This window comes from Plectropomus leopardus, chromosome 2 (assembly GCF_008729295.1).
Source record: "Plectropomus leopardus isolate mb chromosome 2, YSFRI_Pleo_2.0, whole genome shotgun sequence".
Classification (NCBI taxonomy): Eukaryota; Metazoa; Chordata; class Actinopteri; order Perciformes; family Serranidae; genus Plectropomus; species Plectropomus leopardus.
The window spans coordinates 19,401,662-19,428,554 of NC_056464.1; the positions used below are offsets into that span (position 1 = coordinate 19,401,662).

Sequence of the window (26,893 nt, forward strand, 5' to 3'; positions counted from 1 at the left end):
ATGAGACGCAGTGGCCCATCAGCTAACTCCAGTGTAAACCCATCCCATCAATACTAGATGCTGAAAGCAACTGATGTAGCATAAAGAACAAGAAATTCAGCATAGGGCCGGTGCGAGGGGAGGTGGATGGGTCAAACACAGCTGCACTTTCAGCGACAAGACCAAAGTTTGTGCTCACTGTGAAAACAAAAGTCAGTGTTGTTTTAATGTTACGTTACGTACATTAAAAACGGTAAATACATGTCATGTTATAATATTGTTACATTACAGACGTAATTATTTTAACCTCAAACAAGATCTTTGTTCTACACCTAGTCAAGTACTTTTGTTACGTTAACCTAATCATTACCATTTCACAAGATTAACCACGTTACAATGTGTTTCAGCTCTGTGGCCTTCAACCGCTATGAGACGCAGAGGAGGCGTGACAATTCATCAGTATTTGTCAATGTGGGATGAGAACAAGTTGGCATCTACTTATGGACGAGAGACTTGCAGCTGTGACAGCGGGCAATTAAAGAAAATAGTTCCAACATGACACTGCTCACAACAAGGTCTGTGGATTATCGAGAGTAACTGGATCGTGATTCCTGGAAAGAGACATTGCTGTTGACATTTCAAAGTGATTTTTGCCTCTTTGAGCACCACAAGCTGAGTGCCATCTAGTTTCATTATGTTGAAGAAAAGGCAGGAATCTCTGTGGCCAGTTCCCTCAACACTGAGAGACTTATGCCAAAACAATCTACACTGATAAATAGCACAACAGGTGAGAGGAAAAATATGTATTTTTGTTTTGGGGGTGAACTGTATGTTTAACAGTATGAGGCCTGGGGTTGGCCCTGTTTTTGCTTTTCTTACATGGTTAGTTTAGCTCTTCTTTTTCCTTCCAGGACTACTGATGTGGTTACAAGCTATTTTCAAGGATTAGGTATAGTTGTCCTTTCACACTTTTTTTTAGCCTGGTTGTGACAAAATACAAAATGCTGTGTGATTGTATCAGTAATCTGTCTCTGGTTGCATGAAGGCGAGGTGCTTTATTTCAAAAACCAAAAACTTGGTTCCAGCTGCCATATAAGTTAAAAACATGCAATTAAAGGCAAAAACAAACCTGTTGCTTTGCTGCTGTCAGCTGTGACCAAAAGTTGGCTTTGGCATCCTGTCCTGGTGTATTTCTTTCCACTGTTTTTTTATTTATTTTTTTATGTAATAATGTAATTAATAGATTATAAAGAGCCAATAACCACATTCCTCTGCCACTAACCTGTCATTGAAATTTTGATTGAAATTAATGGGGAAATTATTTTTGTAGATAACTTTTTTAAAACGTATATTTTACTTTTTTACTGCTTACATATTATAGTGGGTTTTTTTTGGTTTTTTTTGCTGCTTACTTATAATTGTACTGCTTTGCATTTTTTTACAGTTTGCTTATTATACTGATGGGTTTTTTTTTTTGTTGTTTTTTTTTTTACCAATATATACCTTTTATTTTATTCCCTATCTTTATTTTCTGATGCTTCCTGTTGGCACTATTCCTTCACTGCTGTAATGTTGCAAATGTTCCCGCTGTGGGATGAATAAAAGATTATCTTATTTGATCTTACAAATGACTCATATGGGCTTTAAAATTTATACATACTTGTAGTTTAATTTTCAGAAGAACAAAAAAGAGTGTATTCTTAGAGAAGATAAGAGATTAAATTATTAAAACAGCCTAGCACAGTATTGTTATATCCTACTTTGCATTCTGTGTATTTATGGCAAACAAATGTAACAACACTGCCACTGATTCATTAAGTAGCATTGATCTTTTGACAGCTTTAGACACTAATATAGAGACTACAGTTGCAGGTCTCCTTTGCTGTGTGGCTGTGTGTAGCTGTCAGATAACCTGTACTGAAACGCTGGTTAGCCCTGCAGGGCACGGTCCAATACATGCTCATCCTGTACAGGAAAAGGCATGGTGACACGCAGCTGCCGGTTCTCCTCCATGGTGTGCTGGATGGTGTCGTAGGCGTTGGAGTTTCCAGACCAGCAGCGACGAGCCACCTGCAGCACACAGAAACACAGCAGTTACCTTAGAGCAAACTGTAAAACAAAAAGTGAGGCTGGACTCTGTCATGCTGCTCTGCTCTCTGCACTCTCACCCCGTTGGAGACGTCCCAGTTAAGCATTAATCTGGCTCGCTTTGCTGCTTCCTCTGTGCCATCCAAGAGCAAACCAAAGCCTCCGTTCATCACCTCGCCCCTACAGGCGAGACAGCAGATTAAAGTAATAAACACACTGACTTGTGATGAATCACAATTACCTTTCACACAAATGATCATTTACTGGACTCGTCTTACCAGCCAACACCACCTCCGTTGTGCAGGGCCACCCATGTGGCGCCCCTGAATGCATCACCAACAAAGTTCTGGACTGCCATGTCTGTCAGAGGGAGACATTGTAAAAATGATTCCTGCAGAGTTACTGATTCATGTGGATGAAGAGAGACATGAAAGCTTTGCAAAAGGAACATTTGTGTGTTGAATTTAGGGCTGTACCGACTAGTTCAAAGCTTCAGAACTTCATTTATAACATTGAAATTTGAATAATTAATCAGCATTTGAATGCTGTGCAGCTTTCTTTTATTACTTATTCTTTTGTATGTCTATTTATTCTCTTTAAACTGGGTATTTCTGCACAGTGGCACATAAAGATAAGGACACACTAATATCATTAGCATTATTATAGAAGTAGATTCCAGTGGTGGCTGCATAGGATTGTTTCTGACTCATTGATCAGAACATAGGATAGATACGTGAAATTACATAATTTTTTGGAATGTTTAATGACTTTTAAGGCTTGATATTTATAACAACTGATTTTAAGACATTTTAGGGACCTGCAGAAACCCTGCAAACATTTCCAAAAGTTAATGGCCGTTGTTGAGTCCAGACATCAAAATGTGTGTGTGTGTGTATATATGTAATGATTTCCAAAGCTCACAGCATGTTTTCTATGAATGAAATATTCTGCTTCAATCTACATGTTGGTATTTTGCCTTTCAAAACAAAATTTTCACTGTTTGCTCTCCTGTTTGTTGTACACAAAGGGAGGGTGCCTGCATTAATGCGGGCGGTCTAGCAGCAATCAAACAGCACCATAAGTTACATTTTTACAACCACAACAACAACAAAAAAAATCAGTTTAGACCCTACCCCAATTTATATATATATATATATATATATATATATATATATATATATATATATATATATAAAATAAAAATATAAAAATCACATTTGGTACAGCCTTAGTTGTATTTGTATGTCAGTAGTAACTACCAACAGATTCTCTGGGGACTGTGGTGGTGCTTCATTATGTTTGACCATCTGTCACAAAGTCTGCAGCGTCTCCATTTTCAAGTGAAGTTATACTGCAGCACTGTCCATAGAACAGAGCATAAAACTGAAAACACATGATGAATATTACAGTGTGTTTGTCCTGTCCATATGATTCCTGTAGAGAGAAGAAACCTCCAAAAAGCATAAAATTTTACACAAAAACCCACTTACCCAACCCAAACTCCCCTCAAACGCCCCTCCAATAACCCATCCAGCCAAACCTTCCCCCAATCCCTACCACCCACCTGACAATACACACAGAGAAGTGAGGAACATAACAAATAGCACATGGACATGAGCAGAGTACATCAAACATACTGTATATACATATAAAACTGCAAAAACTTAGGACATGGAACCAGGACATGAAATGAAATAAATAAATGAATAAATTACAGAGATGGAGAAAAGTTCTTAGGGCGCCTTTTAAGGAGAATCTAATTTTCTCGTGTTTGATACGAAGCAGGACCTCCAGAGTCCTTCTCCCATGGCTCTGAGGGGAAATGTTCTTCCATTTAAGGAGAATAAGACATCTGGCTGTCAGTGTCGTGAAGGCAAAGAACCTCTGTATGGCTATGCGAACATTGTCCTCCACCAGGATTACAAATACAGCTGTTAGAGGGTTTGGATCAACAGGAATAGGAAATACATTTTGATAAGTTTGGAATATTTCTGTCCCGTAGTCAGTGAAGCACGGGCAGGCCCACAACAAGTGAATAAGGCAGGTGACTGTTTTAATCTGTAACTTACATTTGAAAATGTTTTGGCCAGCATAGCTTTTGTATAATAAGCACTGCAGAAATTGCGGATGATAAAACGCTATAACAATACAACAGCTACATTTGTGTAACCTTAGTTAGATTATATTTTTGGGTTATTTTCGTGAGTCAGTGTACTAATTTATGAGTTGCAGAAGACTGTGAAAAAAATGATATTTTAGCAGGAATAATTATACATTGTTATTTTGGACTAATAGTGTTGATTTGTCTTATTACATACAGCATTTATTACTTTCTCAGCAATAGCACTTCCTGCTGTCAGCAATAGCACTTGAATTATTATATTCATTCTTGAATGTGTACCTTATGTGAACCATGTGTACAGTTTTTCACTTTTGTAATAATACATATGATTTAAGAGGGAACTTACAATTACTTCCACTGAGGTGTGTCTCTGAAAAGGCTAAAAACGTCCTCACACGTCATGCTGTAAAGCATGGAATAAGCTTCCAGAGGATGTAGTGTGGGCTCCTTTTATTATTACTTTTACAACTAGAATTCTGATCAACAAAGCATATTTTGTGAAATTTTAAAGCTGATTTGTGACTATTTTTTTATTATTATTGTATGTATATTATGAAACTGCTTTGTTGTGTGGCTCGTTGTAGCTGGTGAGTCTGGTGAGGAGGATTTATGTCCTGTACCAGAAACATTTTTATTAAATTCATGTTGCTATTTTAAGTCTCCTTAGCCTCAAGTGTGTGTAAAAGTAACTATAGTCCCGACCTGCATTGTTTGCAGGGGACAGGTGAACTTTTACTGTATTACAGTACTTGAAATAAGTAACCAGTAACTAGAATTAATTTTCGGTAACTTGCACATCACGGATCGTACCACATACCTGCACAGAAGGCAGATCCATCGTACACATTAGAGGTTTCTCTGAAGGGGCTGTCGGTGCCACTGACATCATGATGGTCTCTGCTGATAACTACAGGAGCCTGCGCAACACAAATAACAGAAGACAGATGTTACTGAGACTCCAGTGAAAGCTTGAGATAATGCAAACTACGGGAAACATGAAATCATTTCCTCTTACTGAGACTCTTCCATCAGCAATTGCCTTGTTGATCGCCAAAGCAATGCAGACTCTTCCTTTCTGGTCAGAGTAGAGGATTCTGGCTTGAGATCCCACAACCTTAACAAAACCAATACACGGAGGAAACCAGCTTATTACAGCTCCATGTCCCAGCAGAGAGCTAATGATGGCACTGGTTGCCCTGAATGTTACTCACCATTTTGTGTTTTCCTGCCTCTCTGATCCAGCGGATGTTGTCATTGTATTGCTGTCTGATGCGATCACTCACGTTGGCACTAATTTCCTCCAAGACAGTTGCAGCAATATCATCCGTTACTGCGAGATCCTGGGGATCGCCAGAGGTGCACACCCAGCGGAACGGGCCGAAGCCCAAAGAGAAAATATCCCTGCAGACAAGGCAAAAGGAGAATGATCACAAACTGTTTATCAAAAGAAAAAAAGCCTGATCACAGTGAAGTACACACTGAAAATCACTCGGTTAAAAATGTACCCATTTTGGGTTAATAATGGGTTAACTGAACCAACCAAGTACAAGTGGGTTTTATCCCGTTAACAATGGAAAACAAAACAAAACACAAAAAAACCAAAACAAAACAATTATACAGAAAAAAAGAAAATTGAAAAGAGGAAAAGAAAAAGAAAACTAAGGAAATGACCTGGGGAAAAAATGATAAAAAAAATAAGTCTATTTAAAAAGTTTTTAATGTATAATTATGATGCATAGAAACATACATCTCTGGACTTCACTAGCTTTTTTAAGTTTCTGAATCTACTAATTTCTTGCAATTTGCAGGACATTACTTGTCAGTTGCTCATTTAATTTTTAACCATGCATTTAAAAAAAGTCCAATCATAAATCCCAAACCAATGTGCTTAGTGTCCAAAGGTCTAAATCCTTGTGAAAGGTGTCTGATTGCAGTACAAGAAAATTTATGTCGATCCAGGTTTTATTAACCTGGTGTTATTTACTCCAAACTAAAATATGGCTTATTTGACTGGTGTAAAACAACAAGCTCATTTTAGCTTAAAGTGGTCACAAATGTGTTTTTATCTGTACAAAGTAATGTACATGCCAAGGATACATATTTACATATAAATTAACAATGTGTAAGAAATACTGAAATATGAGTTTAAAAAGAGCTAGAGTAGATTATAATGGTTTATAAACATTATATTTTTTTGGTAAATAACTCCACAAAAATATAAAAATATAAACACTTACTGGGTCAAAACAAGCCATTGTATTACATTCTGGGTAAAATTAATCCAGTATTGTGTTGTTGCTATGGTGACCCAGTGATTTATAGTGTGTATAACAGGATCAGTGGTAGATTAGATAAATAAAAAAATATCTCACCCCATAATGTGCTGGACATAAGAAGGATAGCGAAATTCTGTTGCTCCTCCCCCAACCTTCTCTACCTCTGCTCCTATAAAGAGAAGAAACACAAGGCTCTTTGTTGGTCTGACATGGACTGAATGATGATGATAATTATGTTTGTGTGAGTGTTAAAATACTGACCAGCTCTCTGGGCCTCCAGGAGAAATGCGTTGCCATAATCCCAGAAGAACATACCAGCATCGGACAGCTTGTTGATGGCCTTGATGTGACGGCAGAGGCTGTCAAATGCAAAAAACATGTTTTTTCAGCTTAACAGACACATATATTGCTAAAAAAGTACTATAGCAAAGGGTGACTAATACCTTTCTTGGACCATGGATTGAAATCGGTTAGGATCAGTCGACATGAGCTGATTTGCCTGGCGGAAGCTGAGCTGGACCGGGTAGTAGCCTCCATTGTATGGGTTGTGAAGTGAGGTCTGGTCTGAACCCAAATCTACCAGGAGCTCCCCCGTCCTCTCGTACTCCAACAGCAGCCTCTCCCTGATGAGGAAGTCAGAAAAGTGGGACAAAGATGTCAAGAGTGTGTCACCAAAAAGTGGCTTTTTCACTGTAGCTGCAGACTTTGGGGTCGTGTCTGGGCACCAGCACGTTTTCACCTGCCACTCACCACAAGTCTACAATGTTGCCATGGTAACCCAGACTGAGGGCAGTCTTGGAGCGCTTGGCTTCTCTGAAACACACAAATTACAAAAAGTGTTGTATAATTACCAGAGCTTAAAGCGAAGAGGTTATGGTATGTGAGACATCTATATACTTGGACTACACCTGAGTACTTTAATTTAATGTCACTTTACGCTTCTAGTCTTCTACATTTCAATGACAAATATTGCACTTTTCACTCCACAACATTTCTGACAGTCAAAGTTACTATTCCTTTTTTAAATTAAGAATTTAAATAGAAAACACAAGATGCACTTCATAACATGACACAGTTGTATAAATTAAAATAGAAAGAAAAGTTAAAATAAATGCCCCTGTGACCAACAGCAAAATTAAACAATAAAGGAATAGTTCTTCACTTTGGGAAATTCGATTAGATGAAAAGATTGATATCACTGTTATATCTCCACTGTAAATATACAAAGCTACCACCAGCTAAGGCTAGCCAATATATTGATATTATATTGATAGATAACTTAGATTTTGGAAATCATAATATCATAAGTGTCTTTTTCTGGTCTTAAAGCCTGCATTATCTAACACCTTCTATTTTTTGCCTTTACCAGCTTAGTTATCCACATTACTGATGATTATTTACCAAAACTGTCATTGTGTAAATATTTTGTAAAAGCAGCAACAGTCCAGCCCTAAATATATTATCAAGGTATTCGGCAAAAAAACCAAAAAAAAACCCCAATATATATATATATATATATATATATATATATACACACTATGTGTGTGGTGTGTGTGTGTGTGTGTGTGTGTGTGTGTGTGTGTATATATACTTTTGACACTACTTTGATGCATTTTGTTAACGATAATGTAACGGAACTTTACTTGTCAATGACTATTTTTGCAGAGTGGATCTGTTTTTTAACTAACAAGGCTGACAGTTGATATTGCAAATGCTGCACATCTAGACTTTTACTGGATAGAGCGGACAATATGACGTTTCTTACACATACAGAAAAACACACACAAAATCTGTCACATTAAACCCCTCATGACCATCAATAACAGTTGAAAAGAAGAGGAAAAGTAATTACGCAGCATTTCTTTTTAATACTGATGAAGACAATCCCACTGACTTTCTTTCTCTGTTACCTGATGCGTTGGACGCAGTGCTCCATGTTGCTGGTGACTTCCATCAGCCAGCCCTGCTCATGTCTTTTTCTAAGAGGAGCCTCATCCACCTGCATAAAAGTAAAATTTACACAGTCACAAAGTTTTTCATCCTGGCCCAGTCAGCTGTAAGTACAGATGAAAATGACAGGACACCAGCTGACCTCTGCAATCACTCCAATACACCCGGCAATGACGGCAGCTTTAGCCTGAGCTCCACTCATTCCCCCCAGGCCAGAGGTCACAAAGACGCGCCCGCTCAAGTCACCAGAGCCCAGGTACCTCCGGCCGGCGTTCAGCACAGTCAACTACACAGAAAAACACATCATACAGGTACTGTGTTCACTGAATGTTATGATTTAAAGACATTATTCCTAACAGTTTTGACATGTGACCTTGATCTCCTCTCCTCAAGTTGTTTCATTTTAAGAATTTTCAGACTGTGTAAATAACATTCAACTATAATTGACCTTTGACCACCACATTCGAATCACTTGATTGTTGTCTCAAAGTGGACGTTTGTGCCAAATTTGTAAAAGTTCTCTCAAAGTGATCTTGACATATCTATTCACAAGAATGATACAGACAATGTCACGGTGACATCGACCTCTGACATATGACCAAAAAAATCTGATTAGCTCATCGTTGAATTCAGGTGAGCGTTTGTGTCAAATTAGACAGACTGAGGTACATTCAGAGCCAAAAACATAATGCCTTCAGCCAAAACACTAGACAGAAGAAAAATAAGTATAAGTTTGCTTGGAAGTTTGTTTTTTTCTTGTTTCATCTCGTGATACTGATCTCACAAATTTCCTTTGGGGGTCCTGGCTCTCAGTTTGGGAACTACTGATTAAAAGTAACTGATTTTTTGCATACAGACATACTGAAATGCTGTGTACACAAAAAAGAAAAACACAAACCATAGTGCCATGAACAATCCCTTGAGGTCCGATGTAGCAGTAGCTTCCTGCTGTCATTTGACCGTACCTGAAAACAGACAAACAAAAGAACAGATTATATCAAAACACCAGCACCAAAATCAAAGTCTCAATACAGCATCATTTTCTTCCTTAAAAGCACGTAAAAACTTACATAGACACACCGAGGGCGAACATCTTTTCATACTGATTTCTGGAGGAGTAATTTGGAATAACCTGAGGGATGAAAACAACAAGAGAATATGTTAGTGTGCTGGGTTGTATGTGAGCTGAAAGTTTAATCCAGCGTGTGTGTGTGTGTGTTTTGGGCAGTTACCATGCCGTTGGTGATGACGGCGCGAGGTGATGAGGGCAGGCTGGGGAACAGGCCCATGGGATGACCGCTGTACATGACCAGAGTCTGTTCCTCTGTCATCTCGCTCAGGTAATGCATCACAAGGCGAAACTGCACCCAGACACACACAAGTCATTAAAGTCCATTTATTTATACATCCCTTCCACATCCTCTACACGAGCACACATTAACTCAGCGCTCACCTGGGCCCAGTTACTGAACACCTGTCCGTTCCCTCCGTAGGTGACAAGCTCCTGGGGGAACTGAAGGACAAAGAAAAATTGAGACAATTCAATTATGGATTTAACAAAATACTTCATACATTTATTTTTAAGTTAATACAAGCTGTGTTCGAGGCTCACCTGAGCAACTGCTGGGTCCAGGTTGTTCATGATCATCAGCATTATGGAGGCGGCCTGACGAGTGCGGCATGGGTACTGATCTATGGAGTAAGCTCTGAGGAGACAGAGGGATACTCACGTCACTGTCGTGGAGGAATGAAGAAAAACAAAACCATCTTGAAGACAAATGTGTATGAAACACTTGCCAAAAAGGAGCCACTGTGGCCACACAACCTTTATTTCTATCAAGGTTTGGTGTGTTCACTTGCGGGGTGGGGGGAAAAAAATACCAATACTGTACAGTATCTTGATATTTTGTGTCACAACGTTGTATCTGTATATTGATGCCAAGTATTGATTTTTTAAAAAATTATATAAATTATTAATATTGCAAATACAAGTCAAATGTTTGGTAGCTTACTATAATAAAACATAAAAAATAAAATGAATTGCTTTTTCAGTCTGATAGATACATGCTGCTGAAATAAAAATGGTATTCCTTTTTTTGTTGTAATTATGTGTCTTTTAAATTGTTCAAAGATAAAAACAAATAGCCCATCAGCTATCATCTGACAGCAATTTAGCAATTTTATTAGCTTTTCTAAAATTGATCTGCGTTCAGATATCCCTTTACAGAGCATCACCACTGTAGCGTCTGAAGATGCTTGTTAGAAAGTAAACAGTGATGGAGGAGAGAGCCTTTTCCCTGATATCTGTTATCCAGATATCTGCTGGCTAGACTGGAAAAACTTGAAATATTGTCCATTGTCCCTGACTTTTCTAGCATGGCAAACGTAGGACCAGCCCCCCTCTGATTGGCTCGTGCTAGTTGCCTTCGTTGGTTGAATTGCTTAGCTTTAAGCATGGACTGAGATTGGTTAGATTAAGGTTTAGAATATCATTTTAAGTCCATTAGAGGCATTTGTGTGCTTTTAAAGGATTATTATGAAATACTGAAATTAATAGTATGTACAAAAAAAAAAAAAAAAAAAAAGGATACATCATCAGGTTGCTTCACCTCATGCGTAACGTGGGGCAGAAGCGGTACATGTAGATGTGCCCGTACTGCCGCAGCTCTTGGGCAAACTCGGGTGCAAGTGTTGCATGGTGGGTGGGAGGGAAATAACGCAGTGCATTTCTCAGCGCCAACTAGAGGGAAGAGGCATTGTAGGTTAGTGAACACAGTCTGAACAGTGCAAATCAGTGTTTTAATATGGTCAGACAGATGGGCAGATCTTTTAAAGTTTTAAGCTAATAAGCAGAGCACTCACTGCATCTCTGTTAATCATTGACTTCAGTTTTTGCTCTGAGTTTAGACAATCAGTTGAGGACCTTAGAGAATAATCAATTTTTTGGGACGGCCAGTGATCCAGCGATGGTGATGCAATGAGTCAGAGTACACAGCATGGCTTACTGTCAATTGTGCATCCACATATGAGAACATTTATTAAAAGTAATTGTCTGATTTGACAGTGAGCTGTAATATCTTCCTCACTCTCACATGGATTCATGATAACGTCTGTTGTTAGTCATCTTTTCCTTTTAATAGCGGTTTGACTGCAGTCAAGCTGGCACATGTAAAGAGCACTCCCAACATAAGACGCATCTTCTCTTTATTATAGTGCTTTTCACAGGAAGTATTTATAATTGTTAGAATGAAAAGCCGAAGAGTACCTAATGACGAGTAATGACGTTAAAACTTAATAAAAAACTGTTTTTTAAAAACTGAATTTCAGAGGTCTACATGAACCTGGAAAACTGATTTATAAATTAATGAGTCAAACTTTTAGAGTTTTAGAAATAGTCTGTATGTTGACTCACCCGCTCCTCCTCTGCTGTAAGGTTGGGGGTCCGGACCGGAGCATGTGGCATGTTGGGGTCTCTTCCCCTGTTAGCGGGCAGCGGGTCCAGGGGTAAACCACTGCATACCTCCTTCAAAGATGACATCCTGTCACACACTTGAGCAGAGATCACGCTGGAGACTGAAGACTGAAGGTCTGACTGCGAGCCGTCCTCTTCAGAAAGACTGCCCTGGTGAACATTGGAGGGCAATCACTCTGCAACTTCTGGTCTCATTGGCTTTTTGATTGTCTTTGCCCTTTGCAATCCACCAATGGCACGCCACGGACAGAGAAAGGCTGTTTGGTAATTATTGACCTTCGAGGGAGTTTGAAGTGGCACATGCTTCAGCGGACAAACATGGTCACAGACCTCTGACCCCTGATGCTTCGACATGTAACTCTGGTAAACAAACATGCATGCCAGAACCTTTGGACGGGTCAAAAACTATTATGTACAATTATGTTATTTCCATTCATCTTTACATAATAAGTCTCATGTGAAAGTGTACATTTACAGCTCAATGTCATATATGGTCTACAGTCTAGTGGGCGCATGCTCAGACAAATAATGTGTCATAATAATAATAATAGATATAGAAAAACTGTCTTTGTGTAACTCGTCTATGGTGAACTCAAGTCTACCCTCTGCTGAAGCGGCTCACGAGTTCACACATTTAACTTGCAATATGGTGTATGAGGCCATTATTCAAATGTCAGGCTGCGGATACACGAGGAGTAAACAACAATATCTCATGAGAACCAGTGTCATAAGATATAACTATTTATTACAAAACTTTCAACAGTATTTGCTTCAAGTCATTAGTCAGTCCTGTGTTGAACCCAAGTAGTTCAGTTAAGTTCAGCTGAGGTAAAAGTTAAAGAAATGCAGTCTGGCAGGACAGATGGCAGCTGTGGAAACACGCTACTCCACAGTCGAAAGTGTAAAAAAGGTAGTCTTTAGTACAATCTTCACACCTTATTGTGACATCGCTAATATAAACTGAGCCAAAGTTTAATAAATATAAAAGCTTTGTATCACATGATGTATGTGTAAAATGTATTATAAGAAAATAGCACAGATGAGAGAGAACAGAAATGAAATAAATCAGCATAAAACATGTTTTTAGTATTATTTCACAGAGTTTCAGACCTTGTTCTTGTAAATCACAGCATAAACCATTTTGAGACAAAGGAAATTTAAAAAAAAAAAGAAAAAAAAGGAGAGACCATCTTGCGATACAGCAATCCAGGAATTCAAATGAATGTTGGCCTAAAATGGGGGGACAACAGCTCCTTACATACTTCCTACCCCCCCTTCTTTCAGCCACCTTCTTTGGACCAGAATTATTTTCATATTCAGCCTTCATTCAGATCTCAGCTTCACACCTGTAAAGTTTCGTGACTGCGTCTTGCTCGTTTGCGACATTATTGTGTTAACAAATTTTGTCCACACACAGACATATAAACACCTGAAAAATTATAAAAACAGCTTTTGTGGTACCTCCCATGACAATACGTGTCACCAGAATCACATCTCACCATGATAACACACACACACACACACACACACACACACACAGACAGAGTCACACACAGAGAGAGACACACAGAGAGAGAGACACACACACAGAGAGACACACACAGAGAAAGACACACACAGACAGAGTCACACAGAGAGAGAGACACACACAGACAGAGTCACAGACAGAGAGAGACACACACACACACACAGACAGAGTCACACACAGACAGACACAGTCACAGACAGAGTCACAGACAGAGTCACAGACAGAGTCACACACAGACAGAGTCACAGAGTCACAGACAGAGTCACAGACACAGTCACAGACAGAGTCACACAGACAGAGTCACAGACAGAGTCACAGACAGACAGAGTCACACACAGACAGAGTCACACACAGACAGAGTCACAGACAGAGTCACACACAGACAGAGTCAGACAGACAGTCACAGACAGAGTCACAGACACAGTCACAGACAGACAGAGTCACAGACAGACAGAGTCACAGACAGACAGAGTCACACACAGACAGAGTCACAGACAGACAGTCACACACAGACAGAGTCACAGACAGACAGAGTCACAGACAGACAGAGTCACAGACAGAGTCATACACAGACAGAGTCACACACAGACAGAGTCACAGACAGACAGAGTCACACACAGACAGAGTCACAGACAGACAGAGTCACAGACAGACAGAGTCACAGACAGACTCACAAGGTGAAAACAATACCAGCCGTTGCAGTGTGGTCTTGGCTGGTCAGTACACACTGAGGTGTACAGTAACTTAAAATAAGTTTGGTCTTCTTTATTGAATTTCAATTCTTGAATCTTGTTTGGCCTGAAGCCAAAGGCAGGATCGAGCAACTTGAATTTAAACTCTAACAGAAAGTAAATGTCAGGGGGTTTTTGTTTGTTGTGAAGCATGATATAGTATATCCACTCTTCAAACCACACAGATGCCTTATATATTGAATGAATACATAACATACATATGTAATTAATGTTTTTTTGTTTCATTATATAGATCCTTGTGTTCTTTATTCTTCAATGCTAACAACACACCGTCTACAAATGGTTGGTCATTTTTTGCTTTCTTTTAATAAGAATTTTAAAAAAACTACAGTTTGAAAAGTGCATGTAAGAAGCATTATGTTATTTTCGACTGCAAAAAGTGATGACTAGATGTGATTTCAGCTGGGCTTTAAATTGTGGCTCATGTTGTGGGTAGGGCTGGGTATCATTTAAAAAAAATGTGTAACCAGTACCAAAACCAGTACCCTTAAAGTGACACTGATACCAGCTGAGGACTTCATTTGATACCCTTTTATTCTTCATTTGAAACCTGTCATGGAAACAAAACAATTCAGCGGAGTAAAATGCCACGAGACGCCAAAGCTGTGGTATAGCCATACTTTCTAATGTTTTGGTGGCGTCTCAGCACGTTGAACTGTCAACGCCATCAAATACACCACGCCTGACTTCACCAAACCGCAGACTGTATGGGTTGTAGCTGCTGTGGTAGTGTGCCAATCACACGTCGCATTAAATCAAAGAATGCCATAAATTGGCTGTAAGCAAAAACAGTTAGATTTTTCAAATCTGGATATAAAAGCGATGAATGCAGGTATCGTTTGACTGGAGAAGTTTTGATACTTCTTGGTACGTGGCTATTCCAGTTGATACCTTAAAGGTACCAAGTTCCGATACCCAGCCCTAGTTGCCACCGAGGCTCTTTATTAACTCTCCGTGGAGCCCTCTGTGTTGGATTGTGTGGTATCAGAGTCCTGCTCGGTGGCAGATGTTGAGTTTGCACCTGATGTTTCTGCAGCTCCAGAGTCCTGTGAGGTCTGTCCTGTGTCTGATGATTGTTCCTGTTGCACCTTATCATCTATCTTCTTGAGGGTAGAGCTCCGGGTAACGCTGCATACACTCCTGCATGGCTCTGAACTGCTCCAGGCATTCAGAACCCTTCACCTCCTCCTTACTGTAGTGGAAACAGGAGAAGGCGTCCTTAAATTCAGTCCCACAGGGACCACTGGCCATCCCACCCAGGCAGGGACAGTTCCAGTTGATCTCCCCGCTGGGAAGAATCAGACCTGGGATGAGAGAGGAGGAAGAAATAAAATATGACCAAACATGGGAAATAATTTTGGCAGGAGTTTCCATGTTTATAGAGGCGGCCACAATATCAGCATTTGATGCTATGTATTAATTTTCTATTTTTGGAGCTGGACCATTACTTAGGAGAGCAGTTGGGGGGTGGGTTCAATTACTGAGAGTGTCACACTCTCAGGGCACAGAGAAAGGGAACAGTTCATTATTTCATATAGAAAGAGAAAGCTCTATTTATTAGAATGACAGCACTCTCTTTTTGGTGTTCAACGATTTACAATTTTCCAACCTACTTTTGATAAAACTGTCTGCGTTCCTACAGCATATCTTCTGGTCCAGCACTATCTAAAAGTTTGGTGTCTCTCGCCTCTGCAGCAGCTGCTCTTCTAACCTTATCCATCAATCTGATCAGCTCTGATCAACCATAAACTGACTGACTCGTGACTTCTCCATTCGGCACCTCAAACCCAACAAACTGCTGCTGAGGAAAAATTAACACGAGTCCTGCTGAAACAGCACTGATGGACCTGCAAAAATCTCCGAAATAATAATAAAAATAAATTATCAGCCACACATAGATTTTAAATCTGTGTAAAACTGTCCCCCTTTTAAAACCTAAGCTGAGTAACAATTAAGCCTGACAACCGGTTTGTCTCCTCACCTCGCTCCTCATATGGGTCGTTGGGATCTTCCTCTATGAGCTCAGCACTGCTGGGTGTCGCATGATCCTCTTTGGTGACAAAGATAATTCGGTCTTTACCTTTTGTGTAAAAAAAAAAAACAAAAAACAAAATTTTCAGTGATAAGAAATGTGGCACCTAATCCAAACCAAAGGCTGGCTAAATGACACCTACACCAATACTTAATTTAATATTCTATTCTGACAGTGTTCCTCACTAGAGTTTCACTGGTAAATCATCCAGGCCAACAGTTTTGTTTCATAATAGCTTGTGAAATATATATCAGCAGTGTTACATAATTTGTCCACCAAACACATTTATTTGCTCTGAAATTGTTGGTATGTTAGGTTTAGTATTTAGTGCTGGAATAAGTTATATCTAATAATATAACTATAAATAATAATATTAATTAATTACTCCACTGCTCATCAGAACGAAACTCTGTTTAAAATAACTTACATGTATATTTTTTAAATGGAACATTTAGGTTTTAGAATTTTTGTTGGACAGAAAAAGCAGTCTGAATCACTTTTTGATACTGTAACACTGTAATGACCGTTTTACACCATTTTCTGACATCTTATAGACTGGGTGATTTATCGAAAATATAATGCTCGCTGTATGATGTTTACAGTTTCAGTTTTCATTAAACATTTGCTTAAGTGATTTAAAACAAAGTTTTATCTAGGAATTTGTTATATATTATAAATTCTAGATATTGACAGACCGATTTTCATTTTTACTGAAAATGCACATCAGTTCCAAATATCGATCTGATACTTATAATCGGTATCAGCCATGAGAAACTAATATCATCAACCCCTGTTTATTTAAATATAAAATATGCCAAATGAGAGGCTATAAATGTCACAAACTACAATATTTCCCCTTTTTAAATCTATGAAATTACAAGTAAAAAAACAGGATAAAATGTAAAGACTCAAATAAAAAAAAGTACCTCTGCTTTAGTGGATCATATAAGCAAATGAACAGAGTTACTGCAGCAGATATTCACCAGAACCACGACAGCTGTTTTCGTGATAACACCTTGGCTTATAGTGACGAGAAAGACAGTCATGCAATGACTGGACTCAGGGAGACACCGTGTTAAAAACACATCTGACGTTAATGATCGTAAGAAACGCAACACAGCATCATCAACACATGACACACAACTCTGTGCTGCTGTTGCATGTCAAGGTTAAACCTCCGACAGCCATGCTCACTGATGATAACGTCAACGCATTTTAACAGTGCCGATTCTCAGCGTCACAAAAGGCATTTTAATACACTTTAAAAGACTAAATGTAACACCAATGTCTATTTTTCATTCACTTACGACCAACTTCAGGGTTAGCTGTAAGTTAGCCCGGCTAGCACTGCATGGTTAACTTACCTTCCTCTCTGACCGAGCTCATATTTTTATTGAGATTAAATCTCTTTTCTGATTTACAGCAACTGCTCCGACGATAACCACTCTCACCGACACACACAGCACGACGCATGGAAATATCAGATGTTTTATTTCTGCATCACTTAGCTTGTTTCACAACTATCCTCGCTCCAGCTTATATATATATATCTATCAGCGTGGAGTCTTCTTCTTCTCCTTTTACGTTTTCCGGTAGCGCAGACGCTGCGAGGCGCACTGCTGCCCCCAACAGGTCAAAACATTACACGCAAAAAACTCTGAAGATGCCTGTTTGTTCGCACAAGCAAGATTTTTAAAGAAATCTAGACATTTTAATATGTTATTTCTATTCTGTGCCTCAGTGAAAAAACAACAACAGTATTTTAGCTTTTTGACAAGAGATGGCAACCAAAGGAGGAACAGAAATGTGATATCGAGAAGGAAATTTGTCGGCCTTTATATTTGACAGTTTTCTTTGGAAAGACTTAAAAAGTACCTCTACTTTAGTGGAGCACATGAGCAAACGTACTGAGTTATTGCACACTAACTGCACCAGATGTTAATCAAAACTATTAGCCACAGTTTTCTTTGTAGAGTGACTGTGACACTTTTCACAGTGTTTCTCTATAAATATATATCTTAATATATAATTATATAATTGTTTTTTTCCTTTTTTTTCATTTTAGCGGTGGTATATTAGAAAGTAGATAGTATTATTTCTTTCCCTGGTATTCCATAGTAATAAAAAAATCTATATTTTCACATTTAGCAAAGATATTTACTAACAATCAGTCACATAGTAAAAGTTTAAACTAACTCATCTTCTTGATTTACTCATATGCAATTATAAATTATGTGCTGCAAATCACATTATATGCAGTCACAATCCTTAAATGATCCTTATACTGTATTTAATTATTGCTCAGCACTAGTAATGACTACACCATGCCTCTCTACAATAAACACTGTTATGTAGCTGTAAGCAGATTATCAATTATTTTTTTCAACAACTTTAACTCCTCCTTTGGCATCAATAGTGCAGACTGATGAGTGACTTGTTAGATTTACTAATAATATAAATATGTCAGCAAAACTTCTACAATGTCCATGTCCATAAAAACACTTGTAATACATTATAACTGTTTATACACTGAATAATTCATCATAAGCACTCATAAATACACATCATGCTTTCTAACAGTAATCATAACATTATATAGCTTCTTATGATGAATAATAACGTCAGTATAATGGAGGTTATACTTAGTGACAACACAGCTCACACACACTCAGAGGTCTTTATAGTCTCTTCAGAATTCACCAGGGACACTTCAGGCAAGTAGAAGAGTCAAAATGTTAAGCCTTTTTCCACAAAAAAGGTTTTATTGAGAAGGTTTTTCTATAAGTTTGTTCTGAAATGCATTTTTTTTTTTACATATTCAAAAGATATCTTACATGTAAGACAAATTCAGTTATTCAATGCATGGCCTATGTACAATAAATCATATTTTTTTCAGGTGTGGAAAAAGCAATAATGCATGTATGCTTAATTAAAAAAAACAAAACCAAATCTTAGGAGGTGGGACACAAGAATGAATGTGACATGTGAGTTAATACTGCAGCTCCCTGGGAATGCCCTACATTAAAACAGCAAGGACAAAGTGGAAAAAATTCTTTCGACAGGTGGACCCCAATGTGAGCTCCACATCCTCTTCTTACAAACCCTGCTCAAACAGCTCTAACAGGGTCACAGATCAGGAAAGTGACAGTACTTGACTTTGACGTTTGACAGTTCAGCGTCTGTTCCACACCTTCATGTGATTGGCAGGCTGAAAAAATAAAATAAAGCTGAAAGTAAAAGTATAAACTAAGATAACACCAAGCAGAGCATTGTGTGCCTTTATGCACACAGCAGGCAGGTGACCTCCATCATCCGTGTCGAGTATGCCTGCATACTGAAGCGCTCTTTTGTCAGTCTGGAAAAAAGGACCCAACTCCCGCAGGATTCTTCTCACACACAAATGAAGCCTTTAAATGAATCTCTGGGAGCAACGATCTTGAGTCAGTTAGAAAATCTGATGAAGTACAACTGAAGTGTTGGTCTTTGTATTACTTTGGAAGATTCAAGGAGAGAGCAACAAGCTGTGCAGCCCCACCACCTCGCAGAGTCCCATTTTGGCTGAGATTCCTGAAAATTCCTCAAACATCCTGAAAGTGGAGAGCTGACGACGCAGGAGCTTCAGGCAGATGTAAAATAAATGCAAAGTTGGTGATCCTAATAAAAGTTGGTAGAAGGTGAGAGGACATTGGATTTTTTTTAGAAGAGCAGGGCCCCCATGCTGCCGACTTCGCTTTGTTCTTTTACAAAGATCTCAAAGTACTGATAAATAATGGTGACGGCCAGCAGGATACCGGTGCCTGAGCCAATGGCTCCCAGAAAGTCCGCCATTACTGATAAACCACCGATACACAGTCCACCGAAGGCAGCTGCAGTAGGAATGTACCTAGAACATAAGACAGGGAGATTCAGATGAGTATTAATACACAAAAGTTTACCTTAAAGTGTATCAGCAGAAATGCAAGAATGGTAGATGTTCAAATTCATTCACCGTGTGGAGTCCTGATTAATGGAAGAGTTTGATGTTTAAGAAAATACACTCATCGCTTTCTTGCCGGGAGTTTGATGAGAACATCGACAACACTTTCAAGTCAATCCAATAAATATTCAACGACAGCTGGTTGTCTTATCTTAGCATTAAGACTTGGGCGGAGATAAAGGTTTCCCAGGGCTAGAAGCAACAGGCTTAAATTTTCCTTTGTTCCTTATGCAATTAATGCACTCAATTTGAGTCTTGTTTTAACTTCAACGGTGACTTAAACAGAACGATCTCGTTCTTTTTATTCTTTCATCCTCAGGGTTGTTGTGTTCCTGCGGTGATTGTATGTTATGTGTATTTATTTATATGTTTTAACTTTGCTGCTGATCAATTTTCCCCTTGAGGGACAATAAAGATCTGAACTGAACTGCCACGTTCGGGTTTGTGAAGCTGATGTAAACCAAAAGCCGAGAGATCTGTGAATAAGTCGAATTTACCTGTTCAGTTCATGGACCATCGAGGTTTCTCTGTGTCCCCTCATCACCATCTGCTGCTCCTTCAGCTGTTTCGCCACCTGGATGACAATGAAGAACAGAGATTTAAAACACAGCCTGTTGGAAATCAACCCAGAACATCACCTGCCTGAAGGTGGTTACAACTTACATCTTTCGCAGAGGAACCTGACACTTCAATCCAGGTCTTGGAGAAAAAGGCACAAGATCCGAGCATGAAGACAATGTAGATGACTGCGTGGACTGGGTCGTCAAGAACAGAACCAAACGACTCAGGGGGAGACAGGTAGTAACAGAGTCCACCTACAGGGTAGGCGCGGGCTGGACCACCTGACGTTACGTCCTGAAAACATGAGAAAAGAATACACGCTTTAAAAGGGCATAAATATGTCCTAGCAGCTTTGGTTAAATATATTCTGTGCAGATGTTTCCTACAAAAACGATGCGAAGACATGCAAAAGTAATCCCTCTTAATTATCACTTATGACTCACTAAAGGCACAAACACAACAGGCAGACATCAAAGAACTTTACAGAAATGTATGTAATGCAGGCCGACTGTTGCATCGCCTCATGTTGCTAAAAAACTGCACTTGAGCACACCGCAAAGACTACAGCCAACGGTCAACTAGGACGTACGTCCTGCGCCTGCACGAGAAGAAATAACTCTCCATAACAGCAGGCGGCGGTAGACTATATTTGTCATTCAAAAACAGAAACCGTAAGACTGTCAGGGCGGATTCAAGACACCGTATAGCCAGTTAGCACATTAACACAACCCGATGTTGAAAGAAAGAAAAAAAAAAACAGTTCCGAACCGTTTCTGCTGAAGAGCTTAATGGCAAAAAAATAATCTCAACTAATATATTTGTTTTGATCTCACTGGCTCTGAGCAGTGTGTTTACTGTCCTCACTTCTGCTTCTGCAGATCAGAGGGATTTCTCTCACTGATGGGCTTTGACGCTGATTCAACATGCTGAATTGGCCAAGAAACAGCCGACAAGTACCGACTTCTGCCAACAGTGCAGGGCACACAGCAAAAACGAAGCGACGGATGCTCACTGATGGCCTGACAAGACCAGCGGCCAAAAGTCAGCCTGATGTGTCAGGACCTTAAAGTGTGTGTCGGTGTTTTAATCTGCAGAGACTCCGCCTTCTGCCTGGAATTAAATTTGTCAAACTGAGCATAAAGGTGTGATTAAATTTTTTTACTTACAGACCAAGTACCGAGCAAATTAACCAGGAAGTTGCCGCTGAAGCGTGTGGAGAGCATCTGGGAGATAACGTACAAGTTGGAGACCAAGGCAGACTGCAGGATAATGGGGATGTTGGAGGTGTAGAAGAGCTTGATGGGGTAGGTGTTGTATTGGCCGCGGTAGCGAGCTGATTTGATGGGCAGATCAACCCTGAATCCCTGTGAGAAGACGTGTTCAACAGCTGTTAAAAATTAAACTGTCTACACAATTCGATATCACAGACTCCTCTGCGATCATTTATATTCTTGAGTAAAGCACACTGGAAAAAATGAAGACCAATGACACGTAGATACAAAATGCAGTCAATTAGAAATTCAAATTTGAAACTTTTAGAAAACCTGCACATCATGAAAGGCCAGAGACTCACCTGGAAGTATATCACTACAGCAAAGACGAAAACTGTGGCGATGAGGTTCATGAGGTTGGGCAGGTTCTGTCTGTAGAAAGCCTCCCTCAGAGCACGCACTTTGTCTGTACGAGTGGCCAGCAGATGGAAAAGTGCAATGATTGCTCCCTCAAACTCTGTACCTAGAAACAGAAAAAGTCACAAGTATGAGGCACAGCCCTGAAAGGAAAAGAGAATTTACACGTTTTAACCTAAATCACTAATTCACCTATCACTCTGTGGTTTCTTACCTCTTCCAGTGTTCACAGTCGTGGGGCTGAAGGCCTTCCAGACAATCGTCTCGCAGATGTTGGTGGCGATGAAGAGCGAGATGCCTGAACCGAGACCATAGCCCTTTTGGAGCAACTCATCCAGCAGCAGCACAATCAGCCCGGCCACAAACAGCTGAGGGAGAACAGATACAGTCAGCCGAAGAAGCGCTGAGGCCGTCATGTGAAAATGTTTCGTTTTGTTTGAAGAACCTTCGTTGTTTATTCTGACATTGTAAGTGAGAACATTTACCACCACAACTGAACTTTATTTTTAATTGTTTTACTCTGTTTGCATGTTTGCCTTTGTTTCTGTTCTATATGCTTTTGGCTGTCTGCTTATATTGTCTCGATCATTTGTTTCTTGTATTTTTACCCATGCCATCAGTCAAGCGCTTTGGGTCGTCTTTGGGTATGAAATGTCCTTTATAAATACATTTGCATTGCCTTCTCCTTAACTCGACTCGCTGCTCTTTAAAAGCATGGGCTTATGGAGGAGCGCTCCCCGTTCTACTCGAGCATATTTTTACTTATTGAGAAAACTCAGATGATCTAAACAAACATGTAGGTCATGTGATTCTAATTATTACCAATGAATAATGACTATTTGAATTTTATTACTTAATAAGATGATATGCTTCTTCAAAAAGTGTTTTTTTTTTTTTTTTGCAGAGACTCCGCGTGTATTTTCTTCTTATTTCGCTGTGGTCAGGACATTCCTGGGCACAGCGCGCAGCAGAGGTGGGACTCAATAATAAAGTAGTGACCAGGTGCAGGACTGTAAGCAGCATGCATCAAAGAGGGACTACGAAAATCACGGACACAGGGCAGGAAAAAACACAAACATAGCAAGGCAAAACACCAAGGAGTCAAAGCTGAGGGGGGCTTTCACTGGTGATACTATTTACACACTGTAGCTGACAGTTCCTGAGTTTACCTTTAACGCTCTTTAATTGAAGTAGTGTGTTTAATAGTAACTAGTTTAAATGTCAACATCACTGTAAGTTGATTTATCTATGATAATAAATGTAGTCACAATCCAAATCTGTTTGCTCAGTATTAATATGTAATTCAATCATTTACATTTTCAAGTAGATCCTGAAACCAGTTTTTATTCCAGAATAGGTGTTATTTGTCAAAGTAAATAAAAAATATTCTTACCTGAATGATGATGAGCAGACAGATTCCTGCACCCATCTCAGAGGGATCTCCATACATGCCGGTCATCACGTACACGATGGCCTGACCGATGGTGATGATCATTCCAAACACTGAAAAACATGAACAGGGGTTACATCATCTGTGGACATACTAGGTAGTACACTTTATTTTTAAAAAATCCTTATCGTCCTCTATCATCTTCCTTGTCTATTTATTATTATTGTTGGTACTGAAAAAAAATATAAATCTTGCTGATCCCCTCTCAGTTACAGTAATGTAACAAATCACACAGACTTACATGTACACTAAATACAGCTCCGCCAATCTAAAATATAAAGATAAGTCAAAGCCTTGTTGTAAACATGCAGTAAAACGTTCTCACTGCAGCTTCCAGATCATAGACGACACGCTGATGCTCAGTTCGCTAACCCCTCTCACTTTAAACAGCACATGAGAAACAAGAAACAGGAACTTTCCTTGACTCTGAGGTACTGTAGCATTTATTCATGGACACTCTGAAACCTAAACTGGACATTTACCATCACTTGACAACCTAACTATTTGTCCTCTGCTCCTATCACCAATAATTGTCTGTCCTGAGCACATCCACCATCTCCCTTTCTCACAACCACATAGTTCTTTACGCACACATTACCCTATTCTACAAAAACGTAATATTTAAACATGTAGATTGCCCAAATCCCCACGTGCACGTGAATCCCACTAAGCCAGGTATTAACCCCCTCTAAAGCCACTTTTGTGATTTCAAATTTGCGCTCTCTATCAATTTGAATCCGATTAATCATTCAGCCCTGGGTCATACTTTTGAATTCTAATCATTTGATCACATTTCGCCACCTGATGAGAGTTCATTTACATTTCTGAGCTCCATTGAAGAGGGCTCTGTCCTTTGGTGTGTCTCCAACCTCAATGATCTTAGCTCCAGCAAGCAGCTGCATGATCAGGCCTGAGGTGACGATAGGCGAGATACCCAGCTCCATCAGGGTACCTGGAGGGAGAGATTCAAGTTAGGATATACGAGCAGAGGAGCAGGCACATAATGAATTTATTCAGTTATAAGCTGGAGACATACCTCTGTTAGAGGCCAGAATCACTCTCATCCAGTAGAATGGATCTGCAGAGTCTGAGGACATGATGCCAAAAAGCGGGATCTGCAGGAAAACAGTTATCAGACAGAGAATTAGATTTTTTCAGTTATGCATGATTTAATTGCTTTAATAAAGTGTTAAAAATAATGCTTACACTAAAAGTCTGCGCCTTTCATTCAGAAAATGTAATCAAATCATCAAATATAAAACAATACAAAAAATAATACAAATAAATGATACAAATGTAAATGAAAACTACTCTTAGCAACACTGTGTGCAAATCCACGATGTTTCAGTTTGAACAGCTAGAAATTTGTCAGGACACATATATTCCTAAATAAACCACAAACTCATCCTGCAAAATGCTTATTATTGATGTAATAAGTCCTTTTAATTATTTTTAAAGTTAAAAGCAAACTCTCTTGGTGCGGGTCTATGATTAGTTGCGATAGACAGCTGTTAAACGTTGTTGTTTGACAGATGTGTTGCATAAAAAAAACATTCTACACACCGGGACGACATGTACTCATTTTAACAATAATTTTTTCCTCAGACCTTTGATGAAGGTCATTCAAGAAACTTATTTGATAAAGCTTTGAATATTAAATTGTTATTGATTAAATGAGTGCAAGTACTCTGGTGCACAGTTTTTCTCAAAAAACGTGCAAAATTTTACAAAAACAGTCAAATGCATTTGCACTTCCTTTAGAGTATTTAGAGTAATTAATTGTGACACTTACCTGGCAACAAACCAGAAAGATGAAGAGTGTGATGGCAGTCCATAATACTTTCTCTCTGAACTGGATCTGTTGGACAATCACATTATGAGAAGATTATAAAAAAAAGAGCTAAAGCAATGCTTTGTGTTTTTTAACATCCAAATGCAAATTTACTAATAAAATGACCATATAACATACCTTTCTTTCAGGTTTTTGGATCTCTGGCAGCACTGCACAGAATGGCTTTATCACTTCAAGGAATTTGACTGAAAACAAGAAAACATGAGTGTTCATGTGTGTAAACTGGGGAATAATAGCTGGTCACAGTGGGACGTGGCAGTGAATAGTGGGCGGACTCAAGACAGATTTAATTTTACAATAATCTAAACCAAATAAATTTGACTGTCAAAAAAAGCATATTGTATCACGGCGATTGTAGGTATTTTCCTATACATTTATTTTATCAAAAATGTCTCTTATTAGCATCAGGTGGTGATTTAAAGACAGCAGACTGCAGACAACACCGGCTGTGTTATGCGTCGTCATCACTAGACTGTCATGTCTTTGAATGAGTAGCTAACAAGTTAGCTTACAGGATGTTTCCTGCCGACAAGAACAACCGCGTCGCTTCTAAAATCACACTACAAGCATAAAACCCAGCTTACAAAAACACCACCTTTCTGTTTCATCGAATCACCAAACAATTTCTCATCACGAAAGTCTCATAATAGTTCAAAAGCAGCTGCTAACTAGCTAGCAACGTTAGCTAGCCCGCTATCAATGCCAGCGCTAACACCGTTAGGTGCTAACGAAGTTTACAAAACAGTCTGAAGCGTATTTAGGGTTTTTATGCACAAACTGGACACATTAGTGTCAAACAAGTCGTGTGCTAAAGTCATACTCACTGCCCATGATGTCCCAACTGTCCACCTACGTGGTTCTTCACTGTAAATCTGAGCAGACCTCACTACTACTGACTGACTGAGCCACCGGGAGGAGGAGAGGAGGAGGAGGAGGCGCGGAGGAGGAGGAGAAACTTTAGAGACACGTCACCACTACAGACACGGAGCACGACCATTTAAAGCACCAGCCTCCGCCACCCAAACCACTGACTGCATAAAGATGAACAGTCTATGATCCAAACATGTTATCCACAGTGCAGAACATGTAGTTAATTTCATTTGATTAATATGATTATAATTATTATTTTTTTAAATACAAATTTTCCACCCTGTATGAACCAGTCCACCCATAGAGGTTATATATTTGAGTGCCTAGGATGAACACTTTTTTTCTGACACTTTACCA

General features: G+C 39.2%; 3 protein-coding genes across 3 annotated transcripts; all 3 read right to left on the reverse strand.

Annotated features, from left to right (window-relative positions):
* Nucleotides 1-1,628: 1,628 nt before the first annotated feature.
* uroc1 (urocanate hydratase 1) lies at nt 1,629-12,085 on the reverse strand. Its single transcript, XM_042494700.1, has 19 exons — nt 11,828-12,085; nt 11,025-11,155; nt 10,028-10,121; nt 9,869-9,928; nt 9,648-9,776; nt 9,486-9,547; nt 9,314-9,380; nt 8,558-8,701; nt 8,376-8,464; nt 7,216-7,278; nt 6,909-7,088; nt 6,727-6,824; nt 6,562-6,634; nt 5,401-5,590; nt 5,205-5,303; nt 5,007-5,106; nt 2,346-2,427; nt 2,148-2,247; nt 1,629-2,049 (listed from the first exon to the last, which is right to left on the reverse strand). The coding sequence occupies exons 1-19, from the start codon at nt 11,951-11,953 to the stop codon at nt 1,909-1,911; spliced, it is 2,028 nt and encodes a 675-aa protein (XP_042350634.1). The 5' UTR covers nt 11,954-12,085; the 3' UTR covers nt 1,629-1,908.
* A 2,538-nt stretch (nt 12,086-14,623) lies between these two features.
* Nucleotides 14,624-17,645, reverse strand: chchd4b (coiled-coil-helix-coiled-coil-helix domain containing 4b). Its single transcript, XM_042498460.1, is given in 4 exon segments — nt 14,624-15,264; nt 15,266-15,471; nt 16,149-16,247; nt 17,564-17,645. Coding segments are annotated over 4 exon segments (480 nt in total). The 5' UTR covers nt 17,586-17,645; the 3' UTR covers nt 14,624-15,111.
* Nucleotides 17,646-18,934: 1,289 nt separating this feature from the next.
* Nucleotides 18,935-26,588, reverse strand: sec61a1 (SEC61 translocon subunit alpha 1). Its single transcript, XM_042504123.1, has 12 exons — nt 26,491-26,588; nt 25,784-25,851; nt 25,607-25,672; nt 24,851-24,929; nt 24,635-24,766; nt 23,758-23,867; nt 22,579-22,732; nt 22,310-22,470; nt 21,903-22,100; nt 20,839-21,030; nt 20,673-20,749; nt 18,935-20,082 (listed from the first exon to the last, which is right to left on the reverse strand). Exons 1-12 carry the CDS (start codon nt 26,495-26,497, stop codon nt 19,896-19,898), a joined length of 1,431 nt encoding a protein of 476 aa, XP_042360057.1. The 5' UTR covers nt 26,498-26,588; the 3' UTR covers nt 18,935-19,895.
* Between the last annotated feature and the right edge of the window lie 305 nt (nt 26,589-26,893).